The sequence below is a fragment of the Ambystoma mexicanum genome, chromosome 12 (genome assembly GCF_040938575.1).
Source record: "Ambystoma mexicanum isolate Mex_15411 chromosome 12, UKY_AmexF1_1, whole genome shotgun sequence".
In the NCBI taxonomy this organism is placed as follows: domain Eukaryota; kingdom Metazoa; phylum Chordata; class Amphibia; order Caudata; family Ambystomatidae; genus Ambystoma; species Ambystoma mexicanum.
In genome coordinates, this window is record NC_090936.1 from 446,514,061 (window position 1) to 446,534,485 (window position 20,425).

A 20,425-nucleotide genomic window follows, 5' to 3' on the forward strand; every position below is an offset into this window, starting at 1 on the left:
CTTAAGAATCACACAGTGTTTAGTATTTCCCGACTGTTAGAGAATTTGTTTAGTATGCTGGAGTATGAACACAAATACAGTTTGTTTCTCTAAACTGTTGGTATCGATTCACTGATTTGGGTGTCCAGATACTACTTATATACATTACCCAAACCTTTTATCCCTTTTCCCTTTTTTTCTGGCCCCTATGTAATTCGGTATTTTGTTTTTTGGTACATATCATGTACACGTTCAGGTATTATATGTTAGAATGATGAACATCATGCCAGAGGCATCACTGGCAGATCTTGCTTAAGTACACTTTTTGTTTTTGATACAGTTCTTCTTATACACAGTACTACCTCTTCCTACACATGTATTTCTGAAACAGTATTGCATATATTATCCTTTCTCTTTAGGGAGCCCCTTCTCTTATTTTGCGTTTACATACTTTTTTTTCTGCATGGTACGCCTGCCGGCTAATGCTTGCAAGTGACATCATCTTGCTCCCGTGATGACATCACATCCACCTTACGTCATCTCTCTCATATGGATGACAATGCAACTATGGTGATTTTGTGATGCTTATAAACAGTTGTATTAGTCCTCGCAGAGGCTCTTTTCATGTAAGTCTCTACTCTCCATACAATATAGTTGATCACCTCCATTCAGATAGTGCTGCAAGTTATTTGGATAACATTTTGTAAACATTGTTGATGACAGTGGGCCGTTATGCTTTCAGCCTGAAAGCAGGAGTTTCCTTGAGGCTTGGAGCATTTTTTCACTCTGGGTATTGATATGGTTACATGTTCATTTCGCTGCTTGGGTAGATATAACAGTAACTTCAAAAAGACTGGTGCTAGGTCACCGACACATGTTACTGAAGCAGCGTTTCTTTATCAGATCTTGGGGTTAAATCACTCTCTCAAGGGAGGTCTCTTTTCTAACAACAGTGTATAGCTCGGTTGATACACATCTGTCTTAGATGTTCTGCTATGCATACATGTTATTCAGTATAGAATTCAGTTCCCTTGAAATTACATATTCTTCTTAACAGAGATGGATATTTCTTCTCATTTCTGCCACTCAAGATTATGAAAAGAGATGGGTAATGTAGCTACCACCAGTGCTGTTCTTTAATTTCTAAATCAACAATATTCAGAAATATTGCAATCCAAATGACCTGTTTTTATTTCTGTTTCCCCTGCACCGCCCCTTTTAATTTCTCCATGCCATTATTGGACTGCTACATTTGGGAAATGATATGCGGTTCACAGATTTAGTCCCTGATGAAGGGCATTAGGTCCGAAATACATTGGGCATCTCTCATCTCTTCTCTCCATTGAAATAAGACATTTTTGAAGAGTTTGCTGTGAACACATGTCTTCTGATTTGACAAGAATGTAATCAATTAAATTGAAGGCTACACGTGGGACAGCATTATTTGCAAGGGAACAGACAGCACCAAAGGTTGAAAACCCAGATTTTGTTAGACGATGGGAGCAAATCCTCAATAAATTCTCATTAGACCTAATCCTGTTCACAATATAACAAACAAAACAATTAGGTCATTCTGAATCAGACATAGAGTGATTACAAGGTGAGCTTACTGATTCATTAGGTTGCGAACATTTTGTAAACGTTTTAGAGAACATTAACAACAATTTGGATTTATATAAAAGGAACTAGAGCAACAAAAAGTATGCAAATTTCCCAGTGACACCTACGATTATCGTAATGACAAGGGTGTATACCTGGGTAGAGAAGTACAAACCAGATGCCAACAACAGACCCACAACAGATAGTAGTTCCTCTGAGCTGTCTGCATCAGAGAACGAAAACACTGATTCTGTTCCAATAGAAGTCACTGGTGATATGGTTACAGCCTCTGGAGATTTGATGAGTTTGCCAACAACAGAACCAGGCCCCTCAGGCTACAATTATTTAGACAGAAGGGTAAGACCAAAAGAACAGAACATAGGAGAACCAAGGAATCCCTGCACTCAAACCAGATTCCACCAGAGGAGAACCTAGTCATCAACATTTCATACAGAGTTATGAGTAGCAAAGAAACCACTACCCTCCAGAAGGGTGTTTAAAGATGTAAAGGCAGGCGCTCTGTTACCAGTTTTTAGCTTCTCCTCCTAACACATGTTTTCATGACTTCATCAATCTTCAGGGAGGCTGAGTTTCTTTGGTTTTTCAGGCGGGTCTGCATTTCTTTTTCAGGTGTGGCAAGTTAATTAGCTCTGAGGATTCTGGTACTTGTATTTTTCTAACTTGATTTTACTGGCAGGTGACTGGAAACAACTCCCTCCATAGCCCAAATCTTCCCCTTGATAGGGGGAGGGGGAAAGCCATGGCTGTGGCTCTCCAATGTAAGGCATGATGGCCCTGCCAGCAAAATCAAGTGTGAAAAATACAAGTACCAGAATCCTCAGAGCTAATTCATTTGTTACACCTGAAACAGAAATGCAGACCTGCCTGAAAAAACACAGAAACTCAGCCTCCCTGAAGATTGATAAAGTCATGAAAACGTGCGTTAGGAGGAGAAGCTAAAGACTGGTAACAGAGCGCCTGCCTTCACATCTTTAAACATTGTTACAGGAGTCCCGGGCTCACAAGGCAGTGCAGCAGGGCCATCATGCCTTACATTGGAGAGCCACAACCATGGCTTTCCCCCTCCCCCCCATCAGGGGGAAGATTTGTGCTATGGAGGGAGTTGTTTCCAGTCACCTGCCAGCAAAATCAAGTGTGAAAAATACAAGTACCAGAATCCTCAGAGCTAATTCATTTGTTACACCTGAAACAGAAATGCAGACCTGCCTGAAAAAACACAGAAACTCAGCCTCCCTGAAGATTGATAAAGTCATGAAAACGTGCGTTAGGAGGAGAAGCTAAAGACTGGTAACAGAGCGCCTGCCTTCACATCTTTAAACATTGTTACAGGAGTCCCGGGCTCACAAGGCAGTGCAGCAGGGCCATCATGCCTTACATTGGAGAGCCACAACCATGGCTTTCCCCCTCCCCCCCATCAGGGGGAAGATTTGTGCTATGGAGGGAGTTGTTTCCAGTCACCTGCCAGCAAAATCAAGTGTGAAAAATACAAGTACCAGAATCCTCAGAGCTAATTCATTTGTTACACCTGAAACAGAAATGCAGACCTGCCTGAAAAAACACAGAAACTCAGCCTCCCTGAAGATTGATAAAGTCATGAAAACGTGCGTTAGGAGGAGAAGCTAAAGACTGGTAACAGAGCGCCTGCCTTCACATCTTTAAACATTGTTACAGGAGTCCCGGGCTCACAAGGCAGTGCAGCAGGGCCATCATGCCTTACATTGGAGAGCCACAACCATGGCTTTCCCCCTCCCCCCCATCAGGGGGAAGATTTGTGCTATGGAGGGAGTTGTTTCCAGTCACCTGCCAGCAAAATCAAGTGTGAAAAATACAAGTACCAGAATCCTCAGAGCTAATTCATTTGTTACACCTGAAACAGAAATGCAGACCTGCCTGAAAAAACACAGAAACTCAGCCTCCCTGAAGATTGATAAAGTCATGAAAACGTGCGTTAGGAGGAGAAGCTAAAGACTGGTAACAGAGCGCCTGCCTTCACATCTTTAAACATTGTTACAGGAGTCCCGGGCTCACAAGGCAGTGCAGCAGGGCCATCATGCCTTACATTGGAGAGCCACAACCATGGCTTTCCCCCTCCCCCCCATCAGGGGGAAGATTTGTGCTATGGAGGGAGTTGTTTCCAGTCACCTGCCAGCAAAATCAAGTGTGAAAAATACAAGTACCAGAATCCTCAGAGCTAATTCATTTGTTACACCTGAAACAGAAATGCAGACCTGCCTGAAAAAACACAGAAACTCAGCCTCCCTGAAGATTGATAAAGTCATGAAAACGTGCGTTAGGAGGAGAAGCTAAAGACTGGTAACAGAGCGCCTGCCTTCACATCTTTAAACATTGTTACAGGAGTCCCGGGCTCACAAGGCAGTGCAGCAGGGCCATCATGCCTTACATTGGAGAGCCACAACCATGGCTTTCCCCCTCCCCCCCATCAGGGGGAAGATTTGTGCTATGGAGGGAGTTGTTTCCAGTCACCTGCCAGCAAAATCAAGTGTGAAAAATACAAGTACCAGAATCCTCAGAGCTAATTCATTTGTTACACCTGAAACAGAAATGCAGACCTGCCTGAAAAAACACAGAAACTCAGCCTCCCTGAAGATTGATAAAGTCATGAAAACGTGCGTTAGGAGGAGAAGCTAAAGACTGGTAACAGAGCGCCTGCCTTCACATCTTTAAACATTGTTACAGGAGTCCCGGGCTCACAAGGCAGTGCAGCAGGGCCATCATGCCTTACATTGGAGAGCCACAACCATGGCTCCCCCCCCCCCCCCAATCAGGGGGAAGATTTGTGCTATGGAGGGAGTTGTTTCCAGTCACCTGCCAGCAAAATCAAGTGTGAAAAATACAAGTACCAGAATCCTCAGAGCTAATTCATTTGTTACACCTGAAACAGAAATGCAGACCTGCCTGAAAAAACACAGAAACTCAGCCTCCCTGAAGATTGATAAAGTCATGAAAACGTGCGTTAGGAGGAGAAGCTAAAGACTGGTAACAGAGCGCCTGCCTTCACATCTTTAAACATTGTTACAGGAGTCCCGGGCTCACAAGGCAGTGCAGCAGGGCCATCATGCCTTACATTGGAGAGCCACAACCATGGCTTTCCCCCTCCCCCCCATCAGGGGGAAGATTTGTGCTATGGAGGGAGTTGTTTCCAGTCACCTGCCAGCAAAATCAAGTGTGAAAAATACAAGTACCAGAATCCTCAGAGCTAATTCATTTGTTACACCTGAAACAGAAATGCAGACCTGCCTGAAAAAACACAGAAACTCAGCCTCCCTGAAGATTGATAAAGTCATGAAAACGTGCGTTAGGAGGAGAAGCTAAAGACTGGTAACAGAGCGCCTGCCTTCACATCTTTAAACATTGTTACAGGAGTCCCGGGCTCACAAGGCAGTGCAGCAGGGCCATCATGCCTTACATTGGAGAGCCACAACCATGGCTTTCCCCCTCCCCCCCATCAGGGGGAAGATTTGTGCTATGGAGGGAGTTGTTTCCAGTCACCTGCCAGCAAAATCAAGTGTGAAAAATACAAGTACCAGAATCCTCAGAGCTAATTCATTTGTTACACCTGAAACAGAAATGCAGACCTGCCTGAAAAAACACAGAAACTCAGCCTCCCTGAAGATTGATAAAGTCATGAAAACGTGCGTTAGGAGGAGAAGCTAAAGACTGGTAACAGAGCACCTGCCTTCACATCTTTAAACATTGTTACAGGAGTCCCGGGCTCACAGCAGGGCCATCATGCCTTACATTGGAGAGCCACAACCATGGCTTTCCCCCTCCCCCCCATCAGGGGGAAGATTTGTGCTATGGAGGGAGTTGTTTCCAGTCACCTGCCAGCAAAATCAAGTGTGAAAAATACAAGTACCAGAATCCTCAGAGCTAATTCATTTGTTACACCTGAAACAGAAATGCAGACCTGCCTGAAAAAACACAGAAACTCAGCCTCCCTGAAGATTGATAAAGTCATGAAAACGTGCGTTAGGAGGAGAAGCTAAAGACTGGTAACAGAGCGCCTGCCTTCACATCTTTAAACATTGTTACAGGAGTCCCGGGCTCACAAGGCAGTGCAGCAGGGCCATCATGCCTTACATTGGAGAGCCACAACCATGGCTTTCCCCCTCCCCCCCATCAGGGGGAAGATTTGTGCTATGGAGGGAGTTGTTTCCAGTCACCTGCCAGCAAAATCAAGTGTGAAAAATACAAGTACCAGAATCCTCAGAGCTAATTCATTTGTTACACCTGAAACAGAAATGCAGACCGGCCTGAAAAAACACAGAAACTCAGCCTCCCTGAAGATTGATAAAGTCATGAAAACGTGCGTTAGGAGGAGAAGCTAAAGACTGGTAACAGAGCGCCTGCCTTCACATCTTTAAACATTGTTACAGGAGTCCCGGGCTCACAAGGCAGTGCAGCAGGGCCATCATGCCTTACATTGGAGAGCCACAACCATGGCTTTCCCCCTCCCCCCCATCAGGGGGAAGATTTGTGCTATGGAGGGAGTTGTTTCCAGTCACCTGCCAGCAAAATCAAGTGTGAAAAATACAAGTACCAGAATCCTCAGAGCTAATTCATTTGTTACACCTGAAACAGAAATGCAGACCTGCCTGAAAAAACACAGAAACTCAGCCTCCCTGAAGATTGATAAAGTCATGAAAACGTGTGTTAGGAGGAGAAGCTAAAGACTGGTAACAGAGCGCCTGCCTTCACATCTTTAAACATTGTTACAGGAGTCCCGGGCTCACAAGGCAGTGCAGCAGGGCCATCATGCCTTACATTGGAGAGCCACAACCATGGCTTCCCCCCCCCCCCATCAGGGGGAAGATTTGTGCTATGGAGGGAGTTGTTTCCAGTCACCTGCCAGCAAAATCAAGTGTGAAAAATACAAGTACCAGAATCCTCAGAGCTAATTCATTTGTTACACCTGAAACAGAAATGCAGACCTGCCTGAAAAAACACAGAAACTCAGCCTCCCTGAAGATTGATAAAGTCATGAAAACGTGCGTTAGGAGGAGAAGCTAAAGACTGGTAACAGAGCGCCTGCCTTCACATCTTTAAACATTGTTACAGGAGTCCCGGGCTCACAAGGCAGTGCAGCAGGGCCATCATGCCTTACATTGGAGAGCCACAACCATGGCTTTCCCCCTCCCCCCCATCAGGGGGAAGATTTGTGCTATGGAGGGAGTTGTTTCCAGTCACCTGCCAGCAAAATCAAGTGTGAAAAATACAAGTACCAGAATCCTCAGAGCTAATTCATTTGTTACACCTGAAACAGAAATGCAGACCTGCCTGAAAAAACACAGAAACTCAGCCTCCCTGAAGATTGATAAAGTCATGAAAACGTGCGTTAGGAGGAGAAGCTAAAGACTGGTAACAGAGCGCCTGCCTTCACATCTTTAAACATTGTTACAGGAGTCCCGGGCTCACAAGGCAGTGCAGCAGGGCCATCATGCCTTACATTGGAGAGCCACAACCATGGCTTTCCCCCTCTCCCCCCCATCAGGGGGAAGATTTGTGCTATGGAGGGAGTTGTTTCCAGTCACCTGCCAGCAAAATCAAGTGTGAAAAATACAAGTACCAGAATCCTCAGAGCTAATTCATTTGTTACACCTGAAACAGAAATGCAGACCTGCCTGAAAAAACACAGAAACTCAGCCTCCCTGAAGATTGATAAAGTCATGAAAACGTGCGTTAGGAGGAGAAGCTAAAGACTGGTAACAGAGCGCCTGCCTTCACATCTTTAAACATTGTTACAGGAGTCCCGGGCTCACAAGGCAGTGCAGCAGGGCCATCATGCCTTACATTGGAGAGCCACAACCATGGCTTTCCCCCTCCCCCCCATCAGGGGGAAGATTTGTGCTATGGAGGGAGTTGTTTCCAGTCACCTGCCAGCAAAATCAAGTGTGAAAAATACAAGTACCAGAATCCTCAGAGCTAATTCATTTGTTACACCTGAAACAGAAATGCAGACCTGCCTGAAAAAACACAGAAACTCAGCCTCCCTGAAGATTGATAAAGTCATGAAAACGTGCGTTAGGAGGAGAAGCTAAAGACTGGTAACAGAGCGCCTGCCTTCACATCTTTAAACATTGTTACAGGAGTCCCGGGCTCACAAGGCAGTGCAGCAGGGCCATCATGCCTTACATTGGAGAGCCACAACCATGGCTTTCCCCCTCCCCCCCATCAGGGGGAAGATTTGTGCTATGGAGGGAGTTGTTTCCAGTCACCTGCCAGCAGTGTGAAAAATACAAGTACCAGAATCCTCAGAGCTAATTCATTTGTTACACCTGAAACAGAAATGCAGACCTGCCTGAAAAAACACAGAAACTCAGCCTCCCTGAAGATTGATAAAGTCATGAAAACGTGCGTTAGGAGGAGAAGCTAAAGACTGGTAACAGAGCGCCTGCCTTCACATCTTTAAACATTGTTACAGGAGTCCCGGGCTCACAAGGCAGTGCAGCAGGGCCATCATGCCTTACATTGGAGAGCCACAACCATGGCTTTCCCCCTCCCCCCCATCAGGGGGAAGATTTGTGCTATGGAGGGAGTTGTTTCCAGTCACCTGCCAGCAAAATCAAGTGTGAAAAATACAAGTACCAGAATCCTCAGAGCTAATTCATTTGTTACACCTGAAACAGAAATGCAGACCTGCCTGAAAAAACACAGAAACTCAGCCTCCCTGAAGATTGATAAAGTCATGAAAACGTGCGTTAGGAGGAGAAGCTAAAGACTGGTAACAGAGCGCCTGCCTTCACATCTTTAAACATTGTTACAGGAGTCCCGGGCTCACAAGGCAGTGCAGCAGGGCCATCATGCCTTACATTGGAGAGCCACAACCATGGCTTTCCCCCTCCCCCCCATCAGGGGGAAGATTTGTGCTATGGAGGGAGTTGTTTCCAGTCACCTGCCAGCAAAATCAAGTGTGAAAAATACAAGTACCAGAATCCTCAGAGCTAATTCATTTGTTACACCTGAAACAGAAATGCAGACCTGCCTGAAAAAACACAGAAACTCAGCCTCCCTGAAGATTGATAAAGTCATGAAAACGTGCGTTAGGAGGAGAAGCTAAAGACTGGTAACAGAGCGCCTGCCTTCACATCTTTAAACATTGTTACAGGAGTCCCGGGCTCACAAGGCAGTGCAGCAGGGCCATCATGCCTTACATTGGAGAGCCACAACCATGGCTTTCCCCCTCCCCCCCATCAGGGGGAAGATTTGTGCTATGGAGGGAGTTGTTTCCAGTCACCTGCCAGCAAAATCAAGTGTGAAAAATACAAGTACCAGAATCCTCAGAGCTAATTCATTTGTTACACCTGAAACAGAAATGCAGACCTGCCTGAAAAAACACAGAAACTCAGCCTCCCTGAAGATTGATAAAGTCATGAAAACGTGCGTTAGGAGGAGAAGCTAAAGACTGGTAACAGAGCGCCTGCCTTCACATCTTTAAACATTGTTACAGGAGTCCCGGGCTCACAAGGCAGTGCAGCAGGGCCATCATGCCTTACATTGGAGAGCCACAACCATGGCTTTCCCCCTCCCCCCCATCAGGGGGAAGATTTGTGCTATGGAGGGAGTTGTTTCCAGTCACCTGCCAGCAAAATCAAGTGTGAAAAATACAAGTACCAGAATCCTCAGAGCTAATTCATTTGTTACACCTGAAACAGAAATGCAGACCTGCCTGAAAAAACACAGAAACTCAGCCTCCCTGAAGATTGATAAAGTCATGAAAACGTGCGTTAGGAGGAGAAGCTAAAGACTGGTAACAGAGCGCCTGCCTTCACATCTTTAAACATTGTTACAGGAGTCCCGGGCTCACAAGGCAGTGCAGCAGGGCCATCATGCCTTACATTGGAGAGCCACAACCATGGCTTTCCCCCTCCCCCCCATCAGGGGGAAGATTTGTGCTATGGAGGGAGTTGTTTCCAGTCACCTGCCAGCAAAATCAAGTGTGAAAAATACAAGTACCAGAATCCTCAGAGCTAATTCATTTGTTACACCTGAAACAGAAATGCAGACCTGCCTGAAAAAACACAGAAACTCAGCCTCCCTGAAGATTGATAAAGTCATGAAAACGTGCGTTAGGAGGAGAAGCTAAAGACTGGTAACAGAGCGCCTGCCTTCACATCTCTAAACATTGTTACAGGAGTCCCGGGCTCACAAGGCAGTGCAGCAGGGCCATCATGCCTTACATTGGAGAGCCACAACCATGGCTTTCCCCCTCCCCCCCATCAGGGGGAAGATTTGTGCTATTGAGGGAGTTGTTTCCAGTCACCTGCCAGCAAAATCAAGTGTGAAAAATACAAGTACCAGAATCCTCAGAGCTAATTCATTTGTTACACCTGAAACAGAAATGCAGACCTGCCTGAAAAAACACAGAAACTCAGCCTCCCTGAAGATTGATAAAGTCATGAAAACGTGCGTTAGGAGGAGAAGCTAAAGACTGGTAACAGAGCGCCTGCCTTCACATCTTTAAATACCCTCCAGAAGGGCCCTAGCTACGTTCCTACATATAGTACTATCAAATTTGACTCCAAAGTTAAACTATTCAAGTCCACACGTAAACGGAGCCTGAAAGCATTCTTTACAGACTCGGAAGAAGACACTACAACTATGGTTGTAGATACACCATACATGGAGTTGAAACCCAAGAGTTTTAATTCCCCCAGTACGTAATAACACCATTGGCATTTTTTTACAGACTCGTCACAGAAGGTATTAGTTGCATATCATACAAGAAACCAACACACAAACACTTTAACAGGGATTCCATGTTAAGGCCCTTTATGCTGACCATACTATCAAATGGAATGTGAAGCTTTTTATACAGTAAGACACCAGGAATACCACACTTTTAGCTGTTGCCCAAGATACATAAGGATCTTGGTAAACCTCCTGGAAGACCAATAGTTTCTATTTTACAGACACTTGGTAAATACATCAATGTTCTTTTTTTCTTCTCCAAACTCTTATACAGAGGACTTCTACCTAAATTAATGACACATCACACTTCCTCGATAGACTCAGAGATTGAATTAAGCAACACCGACATCCTTCACAATAGATGTCAAGAGTCTATGCACTTCTATATTGCACTCCCTCGGCATTGAAGCAATAGAATTGTTTCTATTACAACAAGGTGAGATTGGAGCAAGCTTTGTTTATCTCAGAGAACTCCTATTTTAGATATAAAGGCCAGTTCTATTTACAAGCCTCTGGCACAGTATGCCAATGGCTTTATATATACATTTGTAATGGACCACATTTTGACCCAACCAGTTTGGCACAAGTACATCCTCTTTCGGGGACGTTACATAGATATTTTTGACATATGGAGAGGCATTAAGGAAACACTCTAAGACTGTTTTGGATACCTTAATCAAATAGATGAACAGATTCAGTTCACTGTCACTATAGGTGACGCAGGTACCCATTTCTTATATGTCCATGATATGCCTTGTCAGAATAGTTTTTCTACAAATGTGTTCCGGAAACAAACAGACAAAAACAACCTACTGCATAGGTTAAGCCTTCACCCCCACGCTACATTGAAAAGTCTACCTTTCAGTGAGCTTTTGAGTGAAATGCATTGTTAGCGTCACTGATGAAAGCAGGGTCAAAATCTTGAAGAAATTCTCTGCCAGGGGCTACCCACAAAAGGAAATGAAGCTTTGACACACACACAGTTGATAAAGACAGGAGTACATTACTAAATACTGCCCCAAAAGAACGTCACCTCCTCTGGTAATTGTCTCGAAATATTCTATACAAAGCAACAGAATGAAAAAAGCAGTACTGAGACATTGGGAAATATTGAGGAAAGATAATAAACTAGGGGAACTGTGTAAGGGATATCCTGTGTTTGCTCTCCAACACACTCAGAATCTTAGAGATCTACTAGTAAGCAATAGTCACTGTCAAATCGGGGTACTCAACAAGCACTTTCCCATGGCTTAACTGCGCCAACTGCAATAATGTGACGAAAGGAAATGTAATGTCTTCGTCCCAGAACGGGTAAAAAGCTTTTCTTAAGTGTTTTGCAACATGTGATTATAAAGATGTGTTCTATAGCATCACAGGTCCATGTGGGATCTACTACGTTGGCTACACCATAAGAAAAGTCATAACAAAATAGAATGAACATTGCTCGAATGTACGTACCAACAATCAAAGATCACCAGTGGTAAAGCATTTCAACGAGGAACAGCACAGGATTTCCAAAATCAGGTTTCAGGTCCTAAAGACGATTAATGAAAAGAAGAACAACGCTGACGTGGAACGTATGCTGAAAGAGAAGGCGGCCTTGTGGATCGATTTGTCGGACTCTTTGCTTCCTTTGGGCATGAATGAAGAACAAGACCTTTCTTGCTTCATTTGATATCTGTCAGCAACATTTTATGGGGTCTATACACTTATAACAGTATGGCTGGACATAACAAGTACACGCTGTTTAGTGTTTCCTGAATGTCTGTTAGAGAATGTGTTTAGAATGCTGTAGTATGAACACCAATACTGTTTGTTTCTCTAAACTTTTTGTATCGATTCACAGATTTGGTTTGCCTTATACTACTTATATACATTGCCCAAACCTTTTTTCTCTTTTCCCTTTTTATTGGTCCCTAGGTAACTAGGTATTTTGTGTTTTGGTACACACCATGTACATGTGCAGGTATTGCATGTTAGAATGATGAACACCATGCCAGAGGCATCACTGGCAGATCTTGCTTAAGTACACTTTTTATTTTTGATACCGTTCTTGTTATACATAGGACTACCTCTTCCTATATTTGTATTTCTCAGTTGCATATATTATCATTACTCTCCAAGTCTAAGGAGTGCCTTCTCTACATTTGTTTACATACTTTTTTTCACACTGTGCGCATGCTGTCTAACACTCGCAAGTGATGTCTTCACGCGCCGTGAAGTCATTTCGACATACGTGATCTGTCTCAAATAGACGTGACAATGCAACTAAAATGACTGCAATGCTTACAAGCTGCTGTATTGGTCCTTTCTGAGGCCCTTTTCATGTAAGGTTCTTTACTCTACATACAATATAGGAGATCACCTACATTCAGATACTGCAAGTTATTTGAATGCAAATCTGTAAGCTTTGTTGATGATCATGACAGACCGTTATCCCTTCTGCTGGGAAATAGGAGTTTCCTTGAGGCTTGGAGCGTTTTTTCATTCAGTTACACGTTAATTTGGGTGCTTGGGTAGATATCACAGTAACTTCACAAAGACTGTTGTTAGGTCGCTGACACTTGCTACCGAAGAAGCTTTTCTTTATCAGATTCTGGTGCTAAATCACTCTCTCATGTGAGGTCTCTTTTCTGACAACAGTGTATAGCTTGGTAAATACACATTTGTCTTAGATTTTCTGGTATGTATACATGTTATTCTGTATTCTGTAATTTGGTTCCCTTGAAATCTACATATTTTTTTTAACAGCAATGGCTGTTTCTCCCAATTTCTGCCACTCAAGATTATGAAAAAAGATTGGTAATGTAGCTACAACCAGTACGGTTTAATTCCTAAATGAACAATATTCCGATATTCAGAAACATTTCAATCTAATGTAACTATTTGTATTTCTGTTTCCCCCCAAACCACTACCCCCTTCTTTTTCTCAATGTCATTGATGGACTTACTGTTTTTTTGGTCTGTATGCTACATTTCAGAAATGATATGTTCACAGAGGTAGCCCCTGATGAAGGACTTTGGGTCAGAAATGCATTGGACAACTCTCATCTCGTCTCGCCATTAAAATAAGACAATTTTTTAACAGTTTGTTGTGGACAAATGTCTCCTGTTTTGATAAGAAGTGAATCAATTAAATTCAATGGTACATAAAGGACAGTATTGTGTGCAAGGCAACAGACGGCACCAAAGTGTTTTGACTAATTGGTCTTGGTTGAATGTATTTGTTTCCTTGTTTCTCAGCTGTGATCTTGTTTGGCGAGCCAATCCGTTGGGAGACAAGCCTGCAGCTGATCACAGATGTCCTCCTGGGCAGCGGAAACCCCGGAACATGGCGGTCACCAATACCATACCCTCACATCCCAGTCCTTGCATGTAACATGGATCTCATGTGGATGGCAGAAGCCAAGATGCCAAGGTATACAAGAAAGGACCTCTTTTCTGGTCTCTGTTCATACTCTTCATTTGAACCTACCATAGCACGAAGATACCGCTGTTGAGATGGTAGCTGCATTTACTAAGAGTTAATAGCATTAGATTGGGGTAGAGAGTGTAGATTGGTGCAAGACTTCAGAGAAAGATTTAATACTGTTGGTGTTTTCTTTCTTTTAGGGAGTTCAGTGTTTACCATAGGTTCGCATGATTGGATGAACAGTGAGGTTTGATGGTCTTCCAAAAGCTGAGTTTGTAGTGGTTCCTAATGCCCGTTGCTATTTCTTTTAGACATTTTCTCCTTAAATTCTGTTAGGTTTCATTACCTGATGCCTTCTCCTTCCCGGAAGTGCCATATTGCTGCTCTATACCAGGAAGAGGCGTTTCCATCTGTAGAAAGATGCCTGAATTATCTCAGGATGCATCACATTTTATCCTTCTGGTTTCAAAGATTAAAATGAACAGATCCCACCCTGAGCCTACATTTGAGGCAGTCATTAGTTGGTTTTCAATGTTTTATGCTTGTGTGGTTTCTGGAGTATTACGCAGCAGCGAGCAAGCACTTTAACTGATCTTCTTAATTCTCTATGGGCAGGTTTGGGCACGGAACCTTTCTTGTCTGCTTGGAAAATATTTACAAGAAAGTAACTGGCCAAGAGCTGAAGTATGAAGCCCTGATTGGCAAGCCCAGCATCGTCACATATAGTTACGCTGAGCACCTGATCAGGCAGCAGGCGGAGCAGCATGGGTGGTCAGCCCCCATATACAGACTGTATGCTGTTGGGTAAGGTGATGGCACACGCTAAGGAGGGTATCACAAATGTTTATATGGAATGCATCACACTTCTCCTGCTTATCTATTATGTGTTTTAAAAAAATAACTTTTTAAATTAGTTTTCAAAAAATAATTACAAGTGCTACTGATACAACTCCAGAATAACCCCCACCACACTCCTCCCCCCCGGGGCCTGTGTGGGCATATGTCCGGTAGGAGCCAAAAACTCACTCAGCCATGTCAGTATAAGTCCAATAATTACAGGCATTGGGGGCATCATTGCACTATAATGTCTTCCTTTAGAAAGGTTAGTCCCTCCCCCCAGTCTCTGGAGAAGCGCAGCAAGATATAGTTAATGGTGTACGTTGCCCACTCCTGCGCCACAAAATCCCAAACTTTCCGAAGCCAGTCATGGAGCATGCAAATGACCTTACCCTTCCACCTCTATCCAATTAGCAGCATAGCGGCCAGGGTTAACATCGTCCTTGCCTTCCTGCAACCCCAGTTCTTCCTCTCCTCTGTGCCTTCATCCAACCCCAGTAGGACCTCCTCCGGTGGCATGACCTCCTTGACCCCAAAGGCCTGGGCCTAAGCCTCCTGTACCTCCCTCCAGAAGCGCTCACGTTTAGGGCATCTCCACCAAATATGTGACCACATACCCTCCCCACTGCACCCCCTCCAAAACTCGCATGAGGTCCCATGGTATACTTTGTGGAGGTGGGCTGGAGTGTAATGCCACCTATAGAGCAGCTTGTACCAGCACCAGCATTCCTGTAACATGGGTTGCTTTAACTACCTTTGGTATCCTTTTCCATAGCCTCTCCCATACTCCCCTCGACAGATCTCGCCCCACCGTTCCCTCCCACCGTTCCATATAGGGCCAAAGCGCCCGGGGAATAGCCTTGTCCAAGATTTTATGCAGATTGGAGATTAGCCCCTTGGCTCTGTCCTGTGTCAAAAGGAATTTTTCAAACGGGTTTAAGTCGCTGCAGGCTGCCGCCTTGACTATTGGATCTTGAAGCCAATGCCACAACTGAAAATACCTGAGCCTTTCGATTTCACTCACCCCGAAGCACTGTTTGCATTCCATAAAGGGCCTAATAATAGTTCCCTGAAACATGTCTCACAGTTTTCTGCACCTCCCCTCCTGCCATCTTTTAAATGCCCATGCTTCTAGAAGTCTGGGTTATTGATAGGAGTGAATGGGGATGGGAATGTCATAATCCCTTACTTCCCTGCTAGTCTGTCCCACGTTTCTGCCACTAGCCTATTGATAGTGCTCATGTACATGTGCTTTGGCCTATGCTGTCGCGACAGCCACAGAACTACCTCCAGGTCGTGCCTTACCACAGCCCAATCCATTGCTACCCTCTGATTCCCCCGTTTCCCTGTGAACCATTCCCTTATGATCCGCAATTGGGACGCCTCATAGTACAATCTAAAGTTGGGGAGCGCCATCCCTCCTTCCCCCCCTCGGGGACGTCAGTAATGCTTGACTGATCCTTGCTCTCTTGCCATCCCATATGAAGTCACCCGTTGCTTTACTAAGTTCGCAAAAAAACGTTTTTGGGTCTGCCACCCGGAGTGCCTGAAATCAGTAGAGCAGTCTAGGGAGCGTCATCATCTTCACCACTGCCATTCTACCCATCCAGGAGATCTTAAGCACCTTCCACTTTAGGATGTCCGACTTAATGATTGCCAGCATGGGCGGGTAGTTGTCCACATACCAAACAGCCAGGTTTGGAGTGAACCTAATACCCACATATTTTATCTCCCCCTGGGCTCCATATAAATGGTGACGCAGCCTTCAAACCTGCTCCTAGCTGCCTTTAACCATGAGGTTCAGTAGTTCTGATTTAGGTATGTTGACCTTGAGGCCTGAGGCCACCCTGAAATATGATAGGATTTCCCTACTTGCCCTCAATGATTCTCCTGGATCCGCCACTGTCAAAAGCATATCATCTGCGAAGGATGCTACCTTATGCTGTATTCTGCCAAATGGTATCCCATGCACCTCGTCTAACTCCCTTATTAATTGCAGCAATGGTTCTAAGTATATGGCGTATAACAAGGGTGAGAGGGGGCACCCTTGCTTGGTCCCCCTGCTCAGTTGAATATCGCTGGACATTGATCCGTTAATCCGGAGATGCACCATTGGGGGAGACAAAATTTGCCTGAATCATTTTCAAGAAGTTCCCTCCCAACCCCATCCTTTCCATCACACGGAATAGAAAATGCCACTCCACTCGATCAAAGACCTTCTCGGCATTGAGGGAAAGTAGGACCGCAGGGACCGAAACTTATTCACATTTTCTACCAGGTGCGCCACCCGTCTTACATTGTCGAACGTCTGCCGCCCCTGTACAAATCCAGGCTGATCCGGATGGATTGGAGTAGGTAGCACCCTCCCCTAGTCTATTGGCCAAAATGTTTGTATATATATTTGCATTCACATTTATTAGCGCTATTGGCCTATATGATGTGCACTTTTTATGATCGTTGTTGGCCGTAGGGAGGAGAATGATTTTCGCCTCCTCCATTGACGCTGAGATTCTGCCTGACTCCTGTAAGTGATTAAATAGGCTGGTTAATTGTGGGACCAACAATCCCACACGTCTTATAATATTTTTAAAAGGATTTATTGATGGGAAAAAATCCCTAATCGTCTCCTCCAATTCACCCGGGAAACTGCAAATCCATTGTGGCCACCACGTGGTCCGCAATCTCTACTGGGCCTACCTCAGTATCCGCCACTGCACCAAATAGGAGGACTTACACCCAAACATAATCGATACAGGACTGTGATCTGTGTACATTGGAGAAAAAAGTAAAGCCTTCCCTATTCCCCTGCACCTCCGTCCATACGTCCCGCAGTCCAAGGGCTTCAAACCTGTCCCTCAGCGAAGCCGATGCCACTGCCCCCTATATGCACCCCCCCCCCCCCCCTTACTCCTATCTAGTTGCCGGGACCATGCTAGATTGAAATCGGCCATCAGTATCATGTTTCCTTGAGAAAGCCCTTCTAGAACCTCCAGCAGTTCCCTCAGAAACCCCTCTTTCCCCATGTTTGGGGCCTAGATGGATGCCAATGTGTAAGTAGCCCTGAGTATTCCCCCTTCACGATTATATATCTGCCATCTTTGTCTGCCCGGAAGCCTTTAATCCTGAAGTCCAACCCATCCCAAATAGCTAGAGCCACTCCGCACTTCTTCTTTGGATTTGAGGCGTGACAAATACTAGAGTAGCCCCTCAGTTGTAATCATGTCTGATCTTTCCACTGAAGGTGGGTCTCCTGAATTGCCAACACGTCGGGGGTGAATTTCCTAGTAAACAGTCCCAGTTTTTCCCTTTTGAGAGGGGAGTTGATCCCTCTCACATTATATGTGGACCACCTGAATGGTTACTTTTCGAGGGTTCCCTCCCCCCATGGTTCCCAGTGCTGCCTCTTTCTCCTATTTCCTCCCCTGCTCTGCTCCTCTCTCCCCTCTCTGCCTCCTCGGCTAATTTACAGTTGCCCCATTCCCGTACCCTATACCTGTAACTCCCTAAGGGTTAGTCATTTTTCAAAGAAATGATCTGGGGGTAGATCTGTCTTCGGTTGGGGCCTCCCTCTGGAACAGCCTCCCTGCCACTCTAAAACCTGAGGAGAACCATCTCCGGTCCCGGAAGCTCCTCAAGATCTTCCTCTTTGCTTCTGCCTTCGCTCCCCCTCTCCCCTGCTGAGCTGCTCTCTTGGCACCGTGCACCTGGCTACCCTCTGTCCCCTGGGCCCAAGTACCTGCTCCCCCTGCCACCCTCCTGCACTGCCTCCTGGCCACCCCTTGCACTGGAGACTGTATCTGTACCCATACAGTTCCCCACACCACCATTTCCTTTTTTTTCTGCACTTATCAGACTTACCCAGTCTGCTGCCTTAAACACAGCACTTGCCGGCTGCACTACCACTGTATATTGCCTCTATTATCTTATTTATTTTTATTTATTATTATTTATATGTTCTCCTCTGCTCCGCACTTTCCACTCTCCCCCTTCCATGCACTTTTCCCCCTTTCTCTTTTCCATGCACTTGCACGTTCTTAATGTCACTGGGCCTAGTAAGATTGTTGTTTTTGTTCTCCCCTGTTCCGCTCCCTTGCCTCGTCGCACTCTGAAACACTTGTGTACGAGCGCGATATAAATAAAGTATCCTATATCATATCCCATATATGAGCCAGTTTCCCCCCACCTGTCCCGATACCGCAGCCCCCTATTTTCCCCCTGTTCCTTCTCTGCGCCCACCCCCCCCAACATGGGGATGTCACCCGCCTCCCTTCCCCCCTGAACTCTTCCTCCCTTACCCCCTGCTTCTATCCCCCTAACTGAAACCAAGATGGAACGTCCTCCGATGCTCCTACCACCCAAACCGTGCCTTTGTTGTTCACCACCCCTTTTAAATTTGCTCAAGCTATCATTCTTCCTCTATTGTTGTTAACCATCATTACTCCTTTCACCCCCCAAACTGCCCCCCCCCAGCTTGGGCTGTGGGACCCGTAGGGCGGCTCTTCACCTGTATCGTTCTCCCACTGTTGTGCATTCCCATGTACAGGGCCTAGGCCGATTCTCCACCTGGAAGGGCGGTCTTCCTGGTGTCCTTGAGTCGTGTCCAGCTGTAGAAGCTCTTCTCCCTCCTGCATGGATGTAATGCGTTTTTGGACCCATCTGCCTCTTAAGCAATGTGCTAACCTCCAAGTCCTGAAAAAGGGCTATTGTGTTGCCTTTGTATACAACAAGTTCCTGTGCCCTGGCCACTCGTAGGACCGCTTCTTTCTGAACGTAGTGTGAGAAGGCCGCCAGCACCTCTCTTGGCCTTCCATAGGGGCCCCTAGCTGTGCTGCCGGATCGGTGGATTCTATCCAGTTCAATGTTTTCTGGGCTTGTATCTGCCAGGAGGTCTGCAAAGATCCTCTAGGTCCCTATCTGTAACGGCTTCGGGGAGGCTTTTGACCCTTATGTTAATTCTCATTGAGCGGTTCTCCATATCCTCCATCTACAGTTCAAGGTTTTACGTAGCCACTTGGAGCTGCTCTATTGCTTACCCCTGTGCTGTTGTATCTTTGTCTGCCTCTTGAAGGCCCTTTTCCAGGAGATCCGTCCTTTCCCCTAGCTGACAAAGCTCCAGTCTTATTTCCGTTATAGCCGAGTTCAGGTCCGATCTCATTAGCTCAAATTGTTCCTGGAATGGTTTGGTTAATGTTGCCTGGAGGGACATCATGTCATTGTGGAGATCCTGCCTTGAGGTGGGTCCCATGAGCTCCATCCGCCCAGGCTCCCGTTGGTCTGACATATCCTGGAGGCCTTTACCAAGACCCCTCCGCTCCCCTTTGCCAGGCCCCACAAGGCTTCCTTCCTTTCCTTTCCTTTCCCTTCCCTTCCCTCTTCCCTGCCTCCCTCCTTCTATCCCTGGCCTCCCGCCTTTCCTCCCTGGCCTTCCTCCTTCCCTCCCTAGCCTCCCTCCCTGGCCTCCCTTGCCTCCCTCCTTCTCTCCCTGGCCTCCCTCCTTCCCTCCCTGGCTTCCCTCCTTCCCTCCCTGGCTTCCCTCCTTGGCTTCCCTCCTTGCCTCCCTGGCTTCCATTCTTCCCTGCCTCCCTGGCCTCCCCTCCCTTCTACTCCTTCCCTTCCCTTCCCTGTTCTTGGGATGGGCAAATGGGTCTCTAAGCCTCACCACGTTGTCTGCTTAGTGCCTTATACGTCCTTCTGCCAGTCTCTAACCCTGTTAATGGGCCTCATTACACGTTAGGCGGTAAGGGAATAACTAAGAACAATGCCTCTAATAGCGGCCAATCCATGGGCACGCGACCCCTCAGGTCAGAAATAGCGGCATGGCGTTAATAGCACGCCATTACAAGCCATGCGGACATGCAAATAGCAGCA

At 45.8% G+C, this 20,425-nt stretch overlaps 1 protein-coding gene across 2 annotated transcripts in view; it reads left to right on the forward strand.

Moving 5' to 3' along the window:
- HDHD5 (haloacid dehalogenase like hydrolase domain containing 5) overlaps positions 1–20,425 on the forward strand; it is a 511,697-nt gene that overhangs the window by 421,519 nt on the left and 69,753 nt on the right. For both annotated transcript variants that reach the window (XM_069628653.1, XM_069628652.1), the window contains exons 6-7: positions 13,552–13,726; positions 14,336–14,524. In XM_069628653.1, coding sequence (XP_069484754.1) covers positions 13,552–13,726; positions 14,336–14,524 — 364 coding nt within the window. The remainder of the gene's footprint in view (positions 1–13,551; positions 13,727–14,335; positions 14,525–20,425) is intronic.